Genomic DNA, 21,593 nt, shown 5'->3' with positions numbered 1-21,593 from the left:
ATTTCCGCCTCCTGGGACCTGCGCGCTAACAATCTGTAAATCTGTTTTATAGCCCAGCATGGCGCTGGACCGCAATAACCTGTCACCCTCGAGATGACACGGACAATGCGTCAGACTAAAAGAGCTGCAAAAGCAGCAGAAAAAAACACTTTCCTCAAAAGCCTCCGGTGCAAGGTCGTCTTTTGCGTGAATTACAGAACGCATGAATGCCGTGACACCGGCTCAAATGTTCGATGTGAGAAAAGACTTCTCGTTTGATGCATATCAGTGTCCCGGTGTGTACTCGTGCCGCTCCTTGCTGTGCGCATGCATTATGCATGACGTCTAAAGTTACTTACGTTTGCAGGTGGGCTGACGGCCTGACCAAGTGCCGTTGGGGAAGCAGATCCGTTCTGCCGAGCCGTAGAGCGTGTGACCCGTGGCACAAGTGAAGCGCACTTTAGCGTGCTGCTGAAAGCTGCCCTCCTCTCGGGTGGCATGGGCCGGTGTGCCCGGATCCCCGCAAGCGCCCCGTTTATCACCTGAGGAGACAAGTGCACATATATTCTAGATACTATATTCTAGATACTATACTGCATACTTCATCCTCATTTTTACAGCACATGTAATTTTCTACTTGAACAGAAACAAACTGTATGTTTCTTCTCGAAAAAAAAAAAAAAAAAGTTGATAGTAAGTTGCTGGAAGTATGTGCAACCCATGGAAGTCTGAAACTGCAGACTTGGTCAATACGTAAGACATAATATACAGTTAGTCAGCCATTATTACAACAAACTCAAAGCCGAGGGGTCTTGTATCACACTAAAACAGTTCATTATGCCATAACGGCCAGCTGACTCTACACTATCTTGCTTATTAGATGGCGACACTTGCTAAATAAATAAACAGATGGATATGAAATATTGATTTGAGTTGAAATAATTATTTCCAAATGGCAAACAGTTTTTTTTCTAGTTTCAAAAACCTCACTTTTTCTTTTTTGTATTTTGCTATGCATTAATTATGCATTTGCCAACAGATTCAAGAAATGAACCATTTAAAATATATTCTCTGAAAACAAGTCTTAATATATTACAAAATTTTGCTAGGAAGTATATTTATCTTGTTTTAGGGATAGATATTTATAGTGGATAAATAAATAAACAAGACAAAATATAATTATTTTACTGTTAGCATATTAGAATGATTTCTGAAGGCTTGTGTGACACGAAGACTGAAGTAATGATGCTGAAAATTCTTAAAATATATAAAATTATAAATATATCATTTTTAATATTAAAAATTAAAACAGTTCTCCAAGTATTGTTTTAATATTTAATGATTATTATTTTACACTATTACTGTTAAATAAATAAATGAATAAAAAATTTTTTTGTCTTTTGTCCAGTAAAAATATGTAAACATTCCTATATATATATATATATATATATATATATATATATATATATATATATATATATATGGAAATGTGTGTAGATATGTATGTGTGTGCATGTATGGTATTTGTGTTATCATAGATTTCAGTTGCTTTCAAGGAGTTAACTGAAATAAAGGTTTGGGTCATGTGACTATTCACACCAGCCATGTCAAAACGTCCATATGAAATCTAGACAGTCATTTGTAGTGTAAATTACACCAGCAACCCTTTTCTCATTCTTCAAAACTCAAACTCTAAACTAAAATGTGATCACCACTGGGATTAAATGGATTAATGAAAGACAGTTTGACAGCAAAACAGACCTGCTCAGTGATGTATCGGAGACATTATAAATGTAAGCGGGACCAGCGCTGCCCTCGGATCAGTTGAGAGCTTCTTTTGGCCACAGAGGAGTTTTTCAGCGTGCCAAACTGCCACAGCTCGAATAAAGAGCAGTTACGGATCTCAAAGGAACACTTCCCCTGTTCTCTGAGCTGTCACTCACCATGCTGTTTCAGAAGATTTGAGGAGAGGAACTTTCTGTGCGTGAAAATACTATTTGATTGAGCTTACACAACCTTTTTGCTCACCTGCCTCGTACGATTAGGTAGAGATATGAACTATGACAGCCAATAGAAAAGCAAAAACAATGACAACTGCTTTTTATTACTGGAAAATGTCCCACTTCTTCTTGCATTTCACCTCTGCTCTAGCTTGTTTCCTAGCTTTCTAATAAACCTGTATGCTATAAATATTGCTTGCTCTGTGACGAATCGCTTATGTTCCTCTATTGTAAGTCACTTTGGTGTCTGCTGAATGCATAAATAATGAACAGCTCAGCAAAAAATAAATATATTTGTACTTTTTTACAGCACTTTCATGTCTTTCCTAACTCGCATGGCTTTATTTTTTCCAAGAAACAGAAAAGATGATGTTTTGAAGAACGTTCATACTGCTCCATTTCTTAATAAATGTGAATAGATGTTGTTCAGCTAAAAAAAAAAAAAAGATATTTGTGTGACAAACAGACTAAAATGTAACTCTGAAATCTCATTTCTGTACATTCAAATCTATTAGTCAAGTAAATGTATCTTGTTTTAGGATTACGTTGATCTGAAGTGATGGTGAAGACTTTTATACTGATATGAAAGATTTATAATTCCACAAAACATTATACAAAAACAACTGTTTCCAACATAGATAATAATATCTAGTTCACAAATTCAGCTTTGAAAAAAAATACATTTTAAAATATAGAAAACAGTTATTTTACTGTATTTAACTTTTAAAAACATTAACAACTTTTGTCTGATAGTATATATATATATATATATATATATATATATATATATATATAGGCTATATATTATTTTTACAATAAAATAGATATTCACACAGAAATCTTTTTTCTGCGCATTCAAATCTATTGTATGACTTCACAAGACTTGAAGCATTTCAAACGAGTAACAAATATAAAGGTGTTTTTTTTGTCCTTTTTTGAGCTTGACAGCCCAGTCTGTAGTTTAACGTCTCCTTTTGTGTTTCACACGAGAAAGAAACTCACATACAGGTTTGGAACAACACGAGGGCGAGAAAATGACAATTTCCACTGATGTGTGAACTATTCTTTTAAGAGACACATGAAAACACATATTGCCATTTTGAAGTGCAAAAACCAGGCGAAATTCTCAAGAGAAACAATTAGATGCATTTATATGTTGTTACAGGCGAATTTGCAGGCGTGTGAGAGATGCGACACCTTTCCAAATGACAGTGTGATATGCAACAGGCTATCAATTATCATCTAGCGGCTGCCAGCAGAAGTCATTAGCATAAATAATTATGGTAAAATATTCATTGAACAGAGCCGGACGGCACACGTCGCAGATACTCCGAGCACCGAGCCCTGTTGGAGTCAGCCGATGACCCGGAAATCAAATCCTTTTTAATTATGTGTACCAGCACCCCGAGGCCAATAAGAAAGCCCAGACTCAGCAAATGGCCCACGAACCCGAGGGAACGACTAACCAGTGATTAAAAGCAGCCGTAGGGCAAGCGTCCTCCCGTTCCACCGCACTGCTGCTTAACCGGCTCTCTGTACATAAATAAACAGAAAAACAGTAGCGTTCCATGACAGCACCGTATTTTTCTAGTCAAACACTTTCGCTTTAGTTCATTAGAAATCTGGGACATTCCTTTTCTATTCTGCGGCACAGAAAATGAGAGGCGGATTGTACTCATCTGACATCATTCCAAGCATGCTGATCGTAGTGCAGAGAAAGATAGACGCATGCAGAGAGAGAGAGAGAGAGAGAGAGAGAAAGAGACCCTATTCAAGGCCGTTTGTTCAAATATCCAACCCCGATAAAAAAAGAAAGGTGTCATGATGGAGAAAGGGTTGACTTTTCTTCCTCATTAACCTCAATTGCTCTGACGTCCTGCCTTTGTTGGCGAGTTACGAACAGACAGGTCTCCGAAAAGATCCGTCCCACCTCAAGTGGCCATGAAACAGCCAAGGCACAAAGCCATGGATCTCTTGATGGACAATGTAAGAGCTGTGTGTGTGCTTATGTAACCTTCATTAGATTCTTCTACAAAGGTGAAGCTGTTGAATACTTCGAACAGTTCTAGTTTCCATTAATTGGCACAGCAGTGAGGTGTGACTTTGCGTTAAAGGACGCCCACCAGTAGCTTAGCAGGGTATAATAAGGCTGTGAAGTTCGTTACGTAAGGAACTCTGATTCACCTGGCAGTGCAGAACGCTATTGATCTTGTTTGCCATCCATATTTTATCATGTAGTATTGGCTTTTAGTCTTTGGTGAAATTCCTTTTGCCAAATAATGTGAGGCAAAAACAACTAAAACTCCCACGAAAGAACGCAGGCGCTGCAGGGGACGTAGAGTTTTCTTATCTTAAACAAAAACATGTAGCTGGAAATGCTTTAAAATGAAGCCATTTTATATTTTTAGTGGAAAGACAAATGTTACTATTATAATTAAGACTGATTATAATTAAATGAACATATGTGTCCTATTGCACTGTAGTTATGGATGTGGGAAAACAGTCATTGCAAAATTATTTTGAAAAATTTTATGGCTATTATTTTGCAACATTACTGTTTTTACTGTATTGGTGAGCATAAAATACTTGTTTTCCCTCAAAAACATAATAAATAGTATTTTTGTCTTATATATATATATATATATATATATATATACACTATATGTGTGTGTGTAACTAAAATTAAATGGATGCAAATACAACAAAAATGTCAATGAAAGCAGACCAAAACAAATAAACAAAAAAAACAAAACATTATTATTATAATTACTACTGATTATAATTAAACACACACATCAGCATCAGAATGATTTCTGAAAAATAAAATCATAAAACTGAAGACTGGAGTAATGGCTGCTGAATTCCTAAAATTTATCGAATAATAAATATATATATATTTTTTAAAGAAAATTTAAAAATTATTTAAAAAAATATATAATGATTATTATTTGACAATTATACTGTTTTACTGTATTTTTGATCAAATAAATGTAGGCTTGGTGAGCATAAAAGACTTTTCAAAAACAAACAAAAAAAAAATATTTCTGTCTACAAATATCTTAACATTTCTAAATATAGTTATATACATTTCACTCAAATTGTTTCTTAATAATATTAATTGTATGCCAAAAATATGGGAGTTTTGTTTTAGTTGCTATCAGGGGAATTAAATGATGCAAAAACAACAAAAACTCCCATGAAAGCAGGCGCTCCAGGGGATGTAGGGTTTTCTTATCTTAAACAAAAACATGCAGCTGAAAATGCTTTAAAATGAAGCCAAGATGCAACTGGCTAACTTTTGTAAACCTACGGTGGCGTACGCCTCCTAGAATTTCCAGCAATCGAGATGCTGGATTCCTGACGAATGTCCCAGAAATCCAGAACACAGTCTCAACATCAAACCTCCCGAGAAGCGCCGAGCATGTTCACACAGAATAAAGAAGTAATGCTAGAAAGACACAGAGAGCCATGAGGAAAGTGTTGTTTCTCAGAGGTTGCTCTTTCAAAGCTCAGGAGGATTTGAGATGTATGCTTCATTTAGGTATCAACTTCGTCTCTGATGTTTCTCCTAAAATCCCTTAGTAGAAACAAAACTTAACATGCTGTACAGTATGATTAAAATGACTGCAATTAGCAGAGATTAGAAAAAATTCCAAATTATAATAATAAAGCAAATAATAAATGATTTGTAAGTCCACTATGTTGACTATATACAACATGGGCTCATTTGATGACAGCCTACAGCAGCATTACTATACTATTTAAAATATATATCATCTTATAACACGTTCTCTTTCACATACTGTTTACAAAAACAAAGCAGTATGTGAAAGGCAGTATAGAGTATACCATGCAGTATTCAGCAGTGTGCTAGTACTCCATTCTGAACAGTCAAACCGACAAAAAGCAGACAGAGGAGGAAGGATTGAGAAGAAAGGAGAACGAATGAAAGAAAAAGAGGAAACTCCCAGCTCATGCTGTTTTTGGGTCAGTGCGTGCAGCACATGCAGCGCTGCATACAGATGCGCACAGAGGCGAATGTGTGATTCTTAGAGGCTTTTTAAGCGTGCAAATGCATCATTTTTCATGTTCTGTGGATGTTTGACTGATTGCATGTACATAGTATGATTTATATTTCTGAAAGAAGTCTCCTATACTCACTGAGGTTGCATTTATTTAATTAAAAACACAGTAAAAACAGCAATGTTGTGAAATATGATGCAGGATTAACTCCATTAACTCCACGATCCTTCAGAAATTATTCTACTATGTTGATTTACTGCACAAGAAACATTTGATGTGAATTATGAATGATTTAATGAGTGATGCATTTATATAGCGTCATTATTCACACTGAAAACAGTTTTCTGCTGCTTATTATTTTTGTGAAAACCATAAAACTTTAAAAAAAAAAAAAAAAAGAAAGAAAAAAAGTATTCTTTGGTGAACAGAAGGAAGCACTTATTTGAAATGGAAATCTTTTGTAACATTATAAATGTCTTTTCTGTCACCTTTGATCAATTTAATATATATTCTGTATAATTTAAGCTTCAAAAGGGATTAAAAAGCCCCATAAAGTAGTCCATTTTAATGCTTTCACTATATTTTAGGTCTTCTGAAGTCATACGACAGTTCTATTTGAGGAACAGACTAAACTTTAAATGTTATTCACTGATTATTTTCCCTCTGCAGTGCTTGAATCTCATTTGTGCATGTGCATATTTTATCTTTTCAGGTGAAGATGCACTCTATGACCTCACAAGACCTTAAAAATAGTAATCTGGACTGCTTTTATGGGGCTTTAACTGTGTATTTTTGCTCTTTTTCAAGATATGAATATGAACTGTACAGAAAAAGACTCATATTTGGCATGATATGAGTGTAAGTAATAATGAGTGTTTCATTTGTGCGTGAACTATTTCCTTAAAGAAGAAAAATCTGCGCATGTTAGCTGGAATCAGACAGACAGCTTGTCAGTAAGAAGAAACGGTGTAGCGTGTCACGCAGAGACAGAAGTCATTATTCAGCTGAACTTAATTAACTCGTGTAAGACTGACACATAATGACAGGAAATAAGAACCAAGACAAAGATGAGCTTCACTCAACAATGTGCTCATTCAAATGTATGATTACTCTTTCAAAGACGAGTTGAGGCCTGAACAAGCAGATACAAAGGACATACGTGTTATCTGAATAAAGCAATAAGCCACGACGGGCCGTGCGTTACTGCGATTTTACTACAGGAAAGGGGAAAGCCTTTATGAAACTGAGAAAGCTGAATTATAATGTAAGATTTTTTTTTTTTTTTTTTTACCATGAACAGTCATTTGTAGGCTGGTTTTAAGCACAACGTGAAGCAAAGCATCTAAAACCTCCATAACTGTGCTAAAATTACCGTAGCGCACAGCCTTTCATGGTTTGTTGCTTCTTTATATTCATTTTAGTTATTTCAAAGTGCCTCACAACCTACAAACATACAGCAAAAGAACCAGAAAAACAAACATCACTGGCCAAGCTAGTAAATATGACACACAACAGGATAAAATGACAATTTTGAATTATTTTTGAAATTGCTTTTTATATCTACGGAAAGCAGACTCTCTGTATCTCGCTTCTTCAAACACAGAGCCTTCTTGTCAGTGCTGCCTCGCTGCTTAATCAATAACATCTTCAAGAATAGCAACGCTAGAAGTGTGTGCTACTGAGAAATGCAGTTAAACTAATAATGCTGCTTTTTGTGAGAGAAGTTACTTCACAACACTGCTGAGAGCCGCAGTAATCACAAACACACACACACTCTCTCTTCTCAACTGCATAGAAACAGCTCAAACCTCCATTACTAGTGCTAAATGACATGCTGGAGTTAGTAATAGAAGTCTGAGTGACTCTTTCAAAGTAGCAACAATGGTTTCAGCTATTTCAAGAAGTGTTCCTAACACTACAAAGTAATTTTAGGAACAAAAACTAAAAAAAAAGTCAAAAGATATGGTCCTTGGTATGAGCAGTGTAACTGAACTACTGAAAAGTGAACAGCTGCATTCAAATAATTCAGAGTCAGGATTCAATTATTCCTTACATGAAATAGCATTAAAATGAGCAATGTGCTAAAAAAACAACACTAATTAAACATTAAACATTGCATGATAACAATAACAACAACAACAACAATAATAATAATACCAACAGCAACACAAACAAAATAATAATAATCTAAATAATTATATTTATTTTAAAATATTAAATTAAAAAATAACAATATATGTATTTATAATAATAATAGAAAATCTATTAGTATTATTATTCTATTAACAACAATACAAACAAAAACAACAACAATAATAACAATGAAAACAACAACAATATAAACTAAAATATTATTAAAAATAATACAAAATAATTATCCTTATAATTAAATATTACATTTAAAAATAATGTATGTATTTATTTATTAATTAATATGTAATCTGCTTTTATTATTATTCTTAAAATGTATTATTATTTTTATTATTATTACTACTACAAAATCAACACAAACAACAACAATAATTAATAATTATGAACAATTATATTTATAATAATTAAATATTAAGTGAATAATAATAATAATAATATATTGGTAATGTGTTTATTTATTAAATAGATAGATAGATAAAATAATTCTGTCAAATATTATAGTTTAGTAGTATGACTATAAGTTTCACTACACTCACCTGAGCAGTGAGGCTGGGAGCCGCTCCATTGGCCGTTCAGCTGGCAGGTGCGAGTAGATTCACCAATCAAAGCTCGGTCTTCCAAACACCTGTAGTGAACTGTAGAGCCGAAGGTGAATTTATCTCCCATCACAACCGCACGAGGAGGAGATCCAGGGTGACCACAGTCCACCTCTGCAGGAGAACAACAGCCACCAACAGTCAGCAGAGAGCTTTATCCAGATATTTTCTTTTGCATTTCTTTGATATTTAAGACAACATGATAAGAATGCTGAGATTACAGAAGATTTAATAATATAACATTATATAACAAACATGATTGAATGACAATGAAAGCTGACTCATTTTGACTTTGTAAATGATTGGCGTTTCCAGATCTGCTGAAATGTGCAGCTCTCTCTGTGAAGGTCTGCAGGCACAGATTCTGTGTGGGTCTGGCTCTAACCCTCTCAGAGGATGTCACGAAAAACAAGTGCTGCGTGGGTGAATTTTAGCAAAGTGGAAAAGGACTTTGTACAATGCAATATTTGCAAGATTACAAAAAAAGCATCTCTAAACTCAGCCCCTTTAAAACACTGTTTTTGAATAGCTTCACCGCCTTCAATAATAAACTGTCTGCAACAACAAGACAATTATTACTGGACTTGCCTGCTGTGAGCAATACTCAAATTATCATGCATAATCATTTTTGTTTTTCTTCTGAGGACTGTGATATTTTTGTGCAACAAAAACTTATTTAGCCTGTTTATTTCTTTAATATCTGTCTGTCACACTTCGGACACAGTTTTATATATATATATATATAAATTGCATATATATATCTTAATATAATTTATATATTATGTACAGTGCACAGCATAAATGAGTACACCCCCTCTAAAACTTAAATTCAGCAATTACTCTTTACTTATATGACATGTTATGGTTCTTTGGAGATATACTGTTTCAACAAGCCTGCTTTATCAATTACCAAAGAAGAATGTCAAAATTATTCAGCAAAATAAGATTTTCCTATCAAAGTGATAAAATGTTGTTGCAAAAATGTGTACACCCTCCTGAAATATACTAAAAAAAAAAAAGGTGTATAGGTTTAAGGCTATTTTTGATCAACAGGTAAGTATATTGAACCAAAACTTTTAAATACAAGTAATTTCCTGACAATTAAAAGTGTTATATAGTGCACCGAATCATACTCAGACTTAATGCTGGCAGCAGTGGAACCACTCTGGAGAACTGCCAGGTGAATTATTTCTTAGCATAAAAGAGGACAATGGTACAAGAGGAATACCAAATTATTGTTTTAAGTGTGAAAATATAGCAGAAATAGCGCCGACATTCAAAACCAATGGACTTTATGACAAGGCTCCTGAAATAATCAGGTCTTCACTTGAAGTTTTCATTTAGTGATGAGTGAATTTTTGCTACAAAAAAAGAGCAGGAGAAATAACATGCAAGTGTCTCAGAGCCAGCAAAAGCTATGAAAGAGTGACACTTTATCTCACAGAGTATGACGCAGCCTGCAGAAGTGGCATGCATGGTTGGTGTCACCACTAGAATTAGCCAAAGCAAAATAAACTCATTTAACCTCTTCCAAGGCCCATATTTACAAAATAGAGACTTCTGGGAATCCATACATCCAAAATGTTCTGGTGTTGCTAGAGGAGGGGTACAGTGAGAAGGGCTTGGTACCCACAGTGATGTTCAGTGGTAGTAAAGCTCTTATATAGGGATGAATGAGTGCTGAAGGTGTGAGGGAGTTGTGCTTTATCAACGCTGTCATGAATTCACACATCACTGTGTGATTTAATACAAAAAAACTTGAAACAGAAGATGCTACCCTCCCCTCATTCCCTGCATTATTGGGCATTTTTTCAGCATGACAATGAAGATATTCATTCTCCCAAGGTGAAAATCCTTCAGTAGACATGTATTTCACTCAATCTTAGCGCTCTTGAGCAGCTGTGGGGGATTCTGTAGAGACGAGCTGAGCAAAACTCCCCATTAAAGACCAGAGCATTCAAGGAGGTCGTCCTCCAGGAGGTAAACAGGACAGATGTGAAAATTTGTCATGAACTTTTACACTCAGTGCCAAGAAGGGTCAGAGCAGTATACTTAAAAGTTCTGGAGGACATACTAAGTACTAGAATATTATACATTTGCTGAATTAAATCTAGGGTGTCTAGGGCTGTGCGATATGACGATATATATCGGATGGACGAAATAAAAAGTCTATCGTTTCATATTATGTTCTATCGTTTATTTCGTGGTGTCGAAATAAATACATTGTTTACAGTAATACTGTAATCATTTGGATGAGTGCGATCTTTACACACCACCACTGGGCGTGAAGTGGAGACAGAACCAGGTGGAGAATGACCAGAACAAAACGAGGAGCTCTTTGAACCCAACGCTGCACTCCACTGCATGCTGGCTAACCTGTGACATTTTCCCTCGGCCGCTCCGATGCAAAGAGTTCAAAGATTGTCAATGATAAAGAGTCAAAATAATGAGAAATAAAGTGTTGGGAGAGATCCCACACAGACGTACCCAGGCATTCTGGTAATGGCTTGTCCCAGTAACCCACCGGCTGGCAGGTCAGGACCGATGACCCGAAGAGGTAATAGCCGGGATTGCAGTCGTAGGACACCACGGTTCCGAAAGTGAAGTTCCCGTACTCAATTTTGCTCTTCCTGATTGAGTTGGCTGGTATACCGGAATTAAATCTAGGGTGTCTAGGGCTGTGCGATATGACGATATATATCGGATGGACGAAATAAAAAGTCTATCATTTCATATTATGTTCTATCGTTTATTTCGTGGTGTCACAAAATACATTGTTTACAGTAATACTGTAATCATTTGGATGAGTGCGATCTTTACACACCACCACTGGGCGTGAAGCGGAGACAGAACCAGGTGGAGAATGACCAGAACAAAACGAGGAGCTCGTTCCTAAATGAGGGACTACATCTGTAGTCTGGACACGCGTTTTTAAGCACTGCAGTTTTAAAGCAACCGATTTTAAACCGTTGAAACACAAACAACAGAGCTATATACGTGCGCCGTGTCCGTTTCTATGTGTGACTTTGAACGATTACATAAACACACTTATATGCGTCAGAATCCCCGTCTTGGCAAGTATTCTCATAAAGACAGCGATTTAGGTCTTAAGAGAGGAAACAGCTAAAAGAGAAAACGATATGTAACAGTATATTGGATCCGGACTTCGGTCTTAAAGGGGAAGCTGTCCAATATTCGTTCTGTCTGCCATTCATATTAATCATAGCACATTGCTAGAAAATCTCTCACTGCTCTTGACTAAATCACTTTTTTAACTTCAATAAGAAGAAATAATAATAATAAAAAAATAATGATATATATATATATATATATATATATATATATAATTCTATGGTATCAAAGATTTTAATATCATAAAAACCTTTTTAAAAGAAAATAAATTACTATATCGTGATATATATCGTTATCGTGATATAAAATTAGTCATATCGTGATATAAGATTTTGGTCATATCGCCCACCCCTAGGGTGTACCCATTTCTGCAATCCTTCATTTAAACAACATTGGTTAATTGACTTATCTTACAGAAAATATTGGCATATATTTTGTTGTTTTTATTAAGTATGTTTAATACATTTCAATTTTGCCATCTTTCCATTAATTATATTAATAATCATTAAGAAAATACATATTTTATATTTATTCAGAGGGGGTGCACTGTACATTTCAACCAAAAAAAAACAAAACTTCATATTAAATATATAAATATGAATGTTATTTTGTTAAATGTTATGTTGTTATATATGCTCAAATATAAATATTAATGTAAAATAAATAATATTAATGTAAACACAAATATATTTTAAATTATATTATATATTATTATATATTTTATATAAAGTATATTTTCTCATATATGAACGTTTTATATATATATATATATATATATATATATATATATTTTATATATATTTTTTCCTAATAAGAGGAACTTTTCAAACAAACAGCCATTCTTGCCATGAAGAATCAAAATGTTTTATTGGAAGTCTTGTTTTCCCCATTAAATAAATCTCTTCCAGGAGGGAAATATTTGCAAGTAATAACCATTTAAATTTTTGTCTGCTTCTCATATGGCTTCAGAAGACCGAAATAAATCACATTAGTCAAATGGATTCGATTTTTAATTATTTTTAAAGTTTTTTGGTCATTTCTGGAGATTAACAGACACGGTCCTTGTATGTAAAAGAGCACAATAATGCCAATTCAAATTTCAGAGTGAAAGTTATTTCACTATTTCATTCCGTTTAATTGTTGAGGAAAAAGTCAGCAGTAGCTGATTTGTGTAGTGTGCAGTCGTTCACATCCCAACAGCATTAATTCATCTCTTGTGCGCTGCTGAAGAAACACACATAAGCTCTTCAATTCAATTTAGCTAAGCTTCTTTTCAGGCCTGTTTTTGATGTTTGCTTTCTTTTGAATTGGAAATGCACCTGAATAAAACCAAGGAGGTTCAAATTTTCATAATATTCATCAGGCTGAAAGGCTGAGGGGGAAAAGAGGCTGCTTATTAAAATTCCCAGTCTAAGAGCAGCAAGTAGCCTCTGTTGGCTAAGAATTACCTTGTGTACACTTGAGAGAAAAACAAGACTAATAGATAGCTAGCAGGATTGCTGCCTTTCCTTCACGGTGTAAGTAGCTCGGTGGAAACCGACAAGAAACAGTCAAATTCAGGTTTGAAGCAATTACAGGGACTGAGATGGAAAACGAGAGCAGGAGGCAATTACTATCTCACAGGCAAATGAACACGTCTCTCTAATGAATGTGCACTCCGAGCCTCCGCTCCGCTCGCTCTTGACCTTAATACTCCTTGCTTTGGCAAACCGTAGGAAAGGTGTGTTAAATTCACTGCTGTCCGCTGCGGAAATTCAATGTGTCTGTGCTGCTGGAAAACTTTGAAGGCTTTTACACAGACAGCGAAGGCTTCATCATAAGAGCTCTTTGAACCCAACGCTGCACTCCACTGCATGCTGGCTAACCTGTGACATTTTCCCTCGGCCGCTCCGATGCAAAGAGTTCAAAGATTGTCAATGATAAAGAGTCAAAATAATGAGAAATAAAGTGTTGGGAGAGATCCCACACAGACGTACCCAGGCATTCTGGTAATGGCTTGTCCCAGTAACCCACCGGCTGGCAGGTCAGGACCGATGACCCGAAGAGGTAATAGCCGGGATTGCAGTCGTAGGACACCACGGTTCCGAAAGTGAAGTTCCCGTACTCAATTTTGCTCTTCCTGATTGAGTTGGCTGGTATACCGGGATCCGTGCAGTTGACAACTGAAGAAAGAAAACAGATGGCCAAAAAAAATAAAATAATCACTGTCATTGTATAATAAGTGTTAACATTTTCTCAGTATTTCTTTATTTCAGAAATAAAATACAAAATAGACAATTATAATCTAAACATTGATGGAGATGCATCTGATTATATTTTGCTTATATAATTATTTATTTAACAATATTATATAAAATTATATAAAAACATAAAAAATTATTGTATAAACATCTCAATACATTAGAATGCTGTGGAAAAGTTCATTTATTTCAGTAATTCAACTGAAATTGTGAAACTCGTGTATTAAATAAATTCAATGCACACAGACTGAAGTAGTTTAAGTCTTTGGTTCTTTTAATTGTGATAATTTTGGCTCACATTTAACAACAACCCACCAATTCACTATCTCAACAAATTAGAATACTTCATAAGACCAATAAAAAAAAAAAAACATTTTTAGTGAATTGTTGGCCTTCTGGAAAGTATGTTCATTTACTGTATATGTACTCAATACTCGGTAGGGGCTTCTTTTGCTTTAATTACTGCCTCAATTCGGCGTGGCATGGAGGTGATCAGTTTGTGGCACTGCTGAGGTGGTATGGAAGCCCAGGTTTCTTTGACAGTGGCCTTCAGCTCATCTGCATTTTTTGGTCTCTTGTTTCTCATTTTCCTCTCGACGATACCCCATAGATTCTCAACAAATTAGAATATGGTGACATGCCAATCAGCTAATCAACTCAAAACACCTGCAAAGATTTCCTGAGCCTTCAAAATGGTCTCTCAGTTTGGTTCACTAGGCTACACAATCATGGGGAAGACTGCTGATCTGGCAGTTGTCCAGAAGACAATCATTGACACCCTTCACAAGGAGGGTAAGCCACAAACATTCATTGCCAAAGAAGCTGGCTGTTCACAGAGTGCTGTATCCAAGCATGTTAACAGAAAGTTGAGTGGAAGGAAAAAGTGCGGAAGAAAAAGATGCACAACCAACCGAGAGAACCGCAGCCTTATGAGGATTGTCAAGCAAAATCGACTCAAGAATTTGGGTGAACTTCACAAGGAATGGACTGAGGCTGGGGTCAAGGCATCAAGAGCCACCACACACAGACGTGTCAAGGAATTTGGCTACAGTTGTCGTATTCCTCGTTAAGCCACTCCTGAACCACAGACAACGTCAGAGGCGTCTTACCTGGACTAAGGAGAAGAAGAACTGGACTGTTGCCCAGTGGTCCAAAGTCCACTTTTCAGATGAGAGCAAGTTTTGTATTTCATTTGGAAACCAAGGTCCTAGAGTCTGGAGGAAGGGTGGAGAAGCTCATAGCCCAAGTTGCTTGAAGTCCAGTGTTAAGTTTCCACAGTCTGTGATGATTTGGGGTGCAATGTCATCTGCTGGTGTTGGTCCATTGTGTTTTTTGAAAACCAAAGTCACTGCACACGTTTACCAAAAAATTTTGGAGCACTTCATGCTTCCTTCTGCTGACCAGCTTTTTAAAGATGCTGATTTCATTTTCCAGCAGGATTTGACACCTGCCCACACTGCCAAAAGCACCAAAAGTTGGTTAAATGACCATGTTGTTGGTGTGCCCAGAGAATCTATGGGGTATTGTCAAGAGGAAAATGAGAAACAAGAGACCAAAAAATGCAGATGAGCTGAAGGCCACTGTCAAAGAAACCTGGGCTTCCATACCACCTCAGCAGTGCCACAAACTGATCACTTCCATGCCACGCCGAATTGAGGCAGTAATTAAAGCAAAAGGAGCCCCTACCGAGTATTGAGTACATATACAGTAAATTAACATACTTTCCAGAAGGCCAACAATTCACTAAAATGTTTTTTTTATTGGTCTTATGAAGTATTCTAATTTGTTGAGATAGTGAATTGGTGGGTTTTTGTTAAATGTGAGCCAAAATTATCACAATTAAAAGAACCAAAGACTTAAACTACTTCAGTCTGTGTGCATTGAATTTATTTAATACACGAGTTTCACCATTTGAGTTGAATTACTGAAATAAATGAACTTTTCCACAACATTCTAATTTATCGAGATGCACCTGTATATATATATATATAGATAGATAGATAGATAGATAGATAGATAGATAGATAGATAGATAGATAGATAGATATACAGAACAGAATAGATCTCTTTAAACGTTGAACCTGTAGGACCTTTCGAGCATTTTTCACGTTTGAAGAGGTTTTAGCAATTGGCAGGAACCTTGAAAAGCACTTGGTGAGTCTGAAAGCTTTTATCATTTTTCTGAAACATGTATAAAATTCTGAGAACATTACACGGTATGTCATTCCTTAAGTGTTTGTGGAGTTACTCATTTCCAATATGAAGTATAAACATTTCACGAATACACTTTTCTTTGTGCTTCCACATATTCTCTACCAAGTCTGATGGTTTTTGTATGCTGATGTCTTTGGAGTGACGATCTGCCACAGAAATGCCACAAAACTGTCTATGCAGTCACAGCACGTGAATTATTACACAAATGAGATTTGAGAGGAAGATATTCTGTCAATAACAACTCACATTTCAGTGGTTTCTTCACACAAAGCTGGCATATGACATCAGAAGATTAAAAAATGATTAAACTAATAAATTACTTTGAAACTACTTTTATGATTATGTTACAGTGTTTAAAATGTCATACTGGAGGAAAGAGGTGACAAAAATATGTTACTGTTTAAATCTATTAAATCTAGAAAACGCAAAAACACAGCATTACACTATGTTTGTTCAAGCATATGGTGAGATAAAACCACTTATTTGTTCATAATTATTGGACAAAATCACATTCCAGTCATGTAATCAAGCCAACATCACTGTTGATCACTTCATCCGGTCTGTTGTCAGAATCGAGCACTACAGACAATCCTCTGAGACTCTCATAATCACGCCTCTAACAAAGCAGAGATTAGATTCAAAACATACATCTTATCTTCTGATTTGCAGGGCTAATCTGTTGCTATTCAGACCATGACTGAATGAGTTACTGTTGGCTGAAAAGAGGGCCAGAGGGCTCTCCGAGCTGAAATTGGTCATTCCTTTTTTAACTGCGGCAGCCTGAAAGTCATTTCCATCAGCGCCACAGTGCTTAAATTTCCCTATAATGAGAAAAGAAGTCATTTAGTCCAAACCTCGGCATGTGGGCGGCTGCTGGCTCCATTGGCGGTCTGCCTGGCACTGCGCTTGAGACGGGCCTTCCAGAATGTAGCCGTTATTACAGAAGAAGGTCACCACGTCGTTCAGGTTGAAGCCGTCGCCAACGGTGCGGCCGTAGATAGGGCTGCCTGGATGACCGCAGCTAATGGCTGAAACACAAAGGAGAAAAATTACTGTTACCTACCAGTCAAAAATTTGTATGCACCAGCTCAAGCTCTAATAATACTACTACATTGAATTACTACAATTTTCACTGAGAAATCGCTGCCAAATTTTGAAAGTAGAAAAACTGAAATAGTATTTTCTTGTAAAACACACTGCAACGTTTTATTTACAACTTCAAAAAAACATTTTTAGTGTATTTTAATGCTTTTACGTTTACGTAAAAATCTATACAAAATGCAAATGTTTATCTTTAAATCCAGCCGTCATATGAACAGTCAGTCATACTGATTTACTTTCATGAAGCTGAAGTACATAAAACTTTCTTAATTTCAAGATATCACTAAAAGCCGTAAATGAGTCAATAAAACGATTTAGTGAGTTTATTTTGTCAAGGATTCGTCGTACTGATGTAAACCGGTCATAAAGTGAATTTGTGTGTCTATTGAATTGATTGATTCAAAAGAGCTGTTTGATAAGAATCATTTGTTTGTGAACTGGGCTGCAATGTTTAAGCTGCATGCATTTGATTCACTAAAAATAACTGGACTGCACTGTTTGCATTGCATCATTCTGATTTACTAAAAAGAACCGTTAAAAAAAAAAGTCATTTTGATTGTGAATTAGACTGCATTTTCACACTGCATACTATTAATTCACTAAAAAGAACCTCTCATCGACATACAATTCATTTGTTTGCAATCAAATTACCCTGGTCGCACTGTATGCTTATTCACTAAAGAAAATGTTCAAAAGAGTAATCTGTCAATAGAACTCAACATAAAGACATGTTTTCTTGTCAATTCATATGGCAGATTCATATTCACTATTCAGGTTAATACTTTATTTGGCCATGGCACTGGAAACACTGCATCAAAATTCACAAATGGAAGTTTGGCAATTGAGCAGGAAACCCCCAAAAAGGGTGAAAAATGAATAGTCTCTCTCTCTCTCTCTTTTTTTTTCTTTTTTTTAAATTTTCCTTTGGCACTCACTCAAAAATAAAAACAAAATAAAACAAAAATAAATAAACAAATACAATTAAAATAAATGAATGAATGAAAGAACAAACAAACAAACAAATAAACACAATTAGAAAACGGTATCTTTGTAAGAAATTCCTATGTTATCACTCTTGTGTTCTAATTTCAAACATGTTCTAGAACAAAAGGTTTTTATGATGAGAATTCAGTCAGTTGTGTCCTTCCTTTTGCCTACTGGCATACTTCCATCAATTTGTAGAATATGAATCTCCAATGCTTGACAAGAAAAATTTAAATGCAACTTGTATGTAAGCATTTATCTAAGCAGCTTTGCGTTCTGGCGTTTTATCACAAATAAAACGAGGCAAACATCCAAATCCCCCACACAAAATCAGGTGGTGTTGGTGTTTTCCCTCATCAAGTGTTTCATTGGTAATGTCAGGATTTGTGTTTGATGCCTGTCATGGGCTGAATAGGGGGTTTGCCTGCATTACATGTCAAACTAATCCTCTTGGATGCAAACCAAACTTCCCACAAGTGCTGCGAAGAGAACTCACACACGCAGGACGGCAGCAGCCCGGACCAGTTGTGATCCTGCTGGCAGATGCGCACAGAGGAACCGATGAGCCGGAAACCCGGATTGCACTGGTAAACTACCGTATCCCTGTAGCCGAAGTTTTCACCAATCACCTGACCGTTCACGATCCTTTCTGGAGCGCCACAGTGGCCAGCTGGGGGAAAAACATTGAGAATATTTTTTTAGAATATACTATAACGTGGTTCTTAATGCATAACATGATTAACAAAAGACAGACATGTCACGGCATCAACATTCCTATCGACCAATCAGATTTTAGAGCTACAGTATACAGGTGCTGGTCATATAATTAGAATATCATCAAAAATTTGATTTATTTCACTAATTCCATTCAAAAAGTGAAACTTGTATATTATATTCATTCATTACACACAGACTGATATATTTCAAATGTTTATTTCTTTTAATTTTGATGATTAGAGCTTACAGCTCATGAAAGTCAAAAATCAGTATCTCAAAATATTAGAATATTACTTAAGGCCAATACAAAGAAAGGATTTTTAGAAATCTTGGCCAACTGAAAAGTATGAAAATGAAAAGTATGAGCATGTACAGCACTCAATACTTAGTTGGGGCTCCTTTTGCCTGAATTACTGCAGCAATGCGGCGTGGCATGGAGTCGATCAGTCTGTGGCACTGCTCAGGTGTTATGAGAGCCCAGGTTGCTCTGATAGTGGCCTTCAGCTCTTCTGCATTGTTGGGTCTGGTGTCTCTCATCTTCCTCTTGACAATACCTCATAGATTCTCTCTGGGGTTCAGGTCAGGCGAGTTTGCTGGTCAATCAAGCACAGTAACACTATAGTCATTGAACCAGCTTTTGGTACCTTTCGTAGTGTGGGCAGGTGCCAAGTCCTGCTGGAAAATGAAATCAGCATCTCCATAAAGCTTGTCAACAGTAGGAAGCATGAAGTGCTCTAAAATTTCCTGGTAGATGGCTGCGTTGACTGTGGACTTCAGAAAACACAGTGGACCAACACCAGCAGATGACATGGCAGCCCAAATCATCACTGACTGTGGAAACTTCACACTGGACTTCAAGCAACATGGATTCTGTGCCTCTCCACTCTTCCTCCAGACTCTGGGACCTTGATTTCTAAATTAAATGTAAAATTTACTTTCATCTGAAGAGAGGACTTTGGACCACTGAGCAACAGTCCAGTTCTTTTTCTCCACAGCCCAGTTAAGATGCTTCTGACTTTGTCTCTGGTTCAGAAGTGGCTTGGTAGCCCTTTTCCTGAAGACGTCTGAGCGTGGTGACTCTTGATGCACTGACTCCAGCTTCAGTCCACTCCTTGTGAAGCTCTCACAAGTGTTTGAATCGGCTTTGCTTGACTGTATTCTCAAGCTTGCGGTCATCCCTGTTGCTTGTGCACCTTTTCCTACCCAAATTCTTCCTTCCAGTCAACTTTGCATTTAATATGCTTTGATACAGCACTCTGTAAACAGCCACACCTTTCAGTAATGACCTTCTGTGACTTACCCTCTTTGTGGAGGGCGTCAATGTTCGTCTTCTGGATCATTGCCAAGTCAGCAGTCTTCCCCATTAATGTGGTTTCAAAGAACAAGAGATACCCAGAATTTATACTGTAGGGATGGTCATTTATTCAAACTCAAATATAAATATTCTAATATTTTGAGATACTGATTTTTGACTTTCATGAGCTGTAAGCTCTAATCATCAAAATAAAATTAAAAGAAATAAACATTTGAAATATATCGGTCTGTGTGTAATGAATGAATATAATATACAAGTTTCACTTTTTGAATGGAATTAGTGAAATAAATCAACTTTTTGATGATATTGTAATTATATGACCAGCACCTGTATACACAAAATTTTGGGCTATTTTTTGAAAGAAATTAAGACTTTTACTCATCAAGGGTGCATTAAATTGATGAAAAGTGGCAGTAAAGTAATTTATAAAGTTATAAAATCTATCCATCCATCATATACAAAACATACAATTATAATCATTTTAAATGAGCTTGTCTATTTTTTTTTCTTTCCTATTTTTAGTATTATTATTATTATTTATTTATTTATTTTTTTTGTAAATGTTGACAATTTAACACTGCTGTTGATACCTGAAAAACCTCAAGCGCTGTTTACACTTAGTTTCTGTCTTTGGTCTATTCTTTTCATTTATTTTATTGCTTGGAAATTGTTTCTCAGTTTTTTTCACCGACTATTTACTTAATTCATTACTTGATTTTATTGCCGTGGGCAATAAAATAATAAAAAAACGATGTTCTTCCAAACTATGTTCATGCTTTGTTTTTTGAAAAATGCCCTGAAGAATCCACTTATGGATAATTAGGAATTTGGAGTTAAGTGGCATCCGATTCACAACCATAATCTTTCTATTTCTGAAAATTCCCAATGCCTAGTTCAGCCTGTGATTTGATGGGAATATTATTGCAGGACCATGTCCTACTCGAGTAAATCACATTGTGTGGTGTGGTGAATAGAGATATTCATGATCCACCCACAGACAATGAGTGTTCAATCCCACAACAGATACTGCAATATCGATGCATTCGAGGATCAACACAGCGGATTTGAGGACTCTTTCGGTGGACAAAGTAATGCACAACATTGTTTTACTCAGAGATGATGTGATGAGAGACAAAGAGCG

At 35.9% G+C, this 21,593-nt stretch overlaps 1 protein-coding gene across 2 annotated transcripts in view; it reads right to left on the bottom strand.

Annotated features, from left to right (window-relative positions):
• The window catches only part of csmd3a (CUB and Sushi multiple domains 3a), a 288,864-nt gene that overhangs the window by 37,684 nt on the left and 229,587 nt on the right, over window positions 1-21,593 (bottom strand). For both annotated transcript variants that reach the window (XM_058747031.1, XM_058747032.1), the window contains exons 53-57: window positions 18,917-19,090; window positions 17,190-17,363; window positions 13,858-14,043; window positions 8,690-8,863; window positions 339-521 (exon numbers count right to left, since the gene is read on the bottom strand). In XM_058747031.1, the coding sequence (XP_058603014.1) occupies window positions 339-521; window positions 8,690-8,863; window positions 13,858-14,043; window positions 17,190-17,363; window positions 18,917-19,090 (891 nt within the window). The remainder of the gene's footprint in view (window positions 1-338; window positions 522-8,689; window positions 8,864-13,857; window positions 14,044-17,189; window positions 17,364-18,916; window positions 19,091-21,593) is intronic.

This window comes from Onychostoma macrolepis, chromosome 16 (assembly GCF_012432095.1).
Source record: "Onychostoma macrolepis isolate SWU-2019 chromosome 16, ASM1243209v1, whole genome shotgun sequence".
NCBI classification, from domain to species: domain Eukaryota; kingdom Metazoa; phylum Chordata; class Actinopteri; order Cypriniformes; family Cyprinidae; genus Onychostoma; species Onychostoma macrolepis.
Note: the sequence above shows the minus strand (reverse complement) of the source record. Positions and strands in the feature narration are given on the sequence as shown.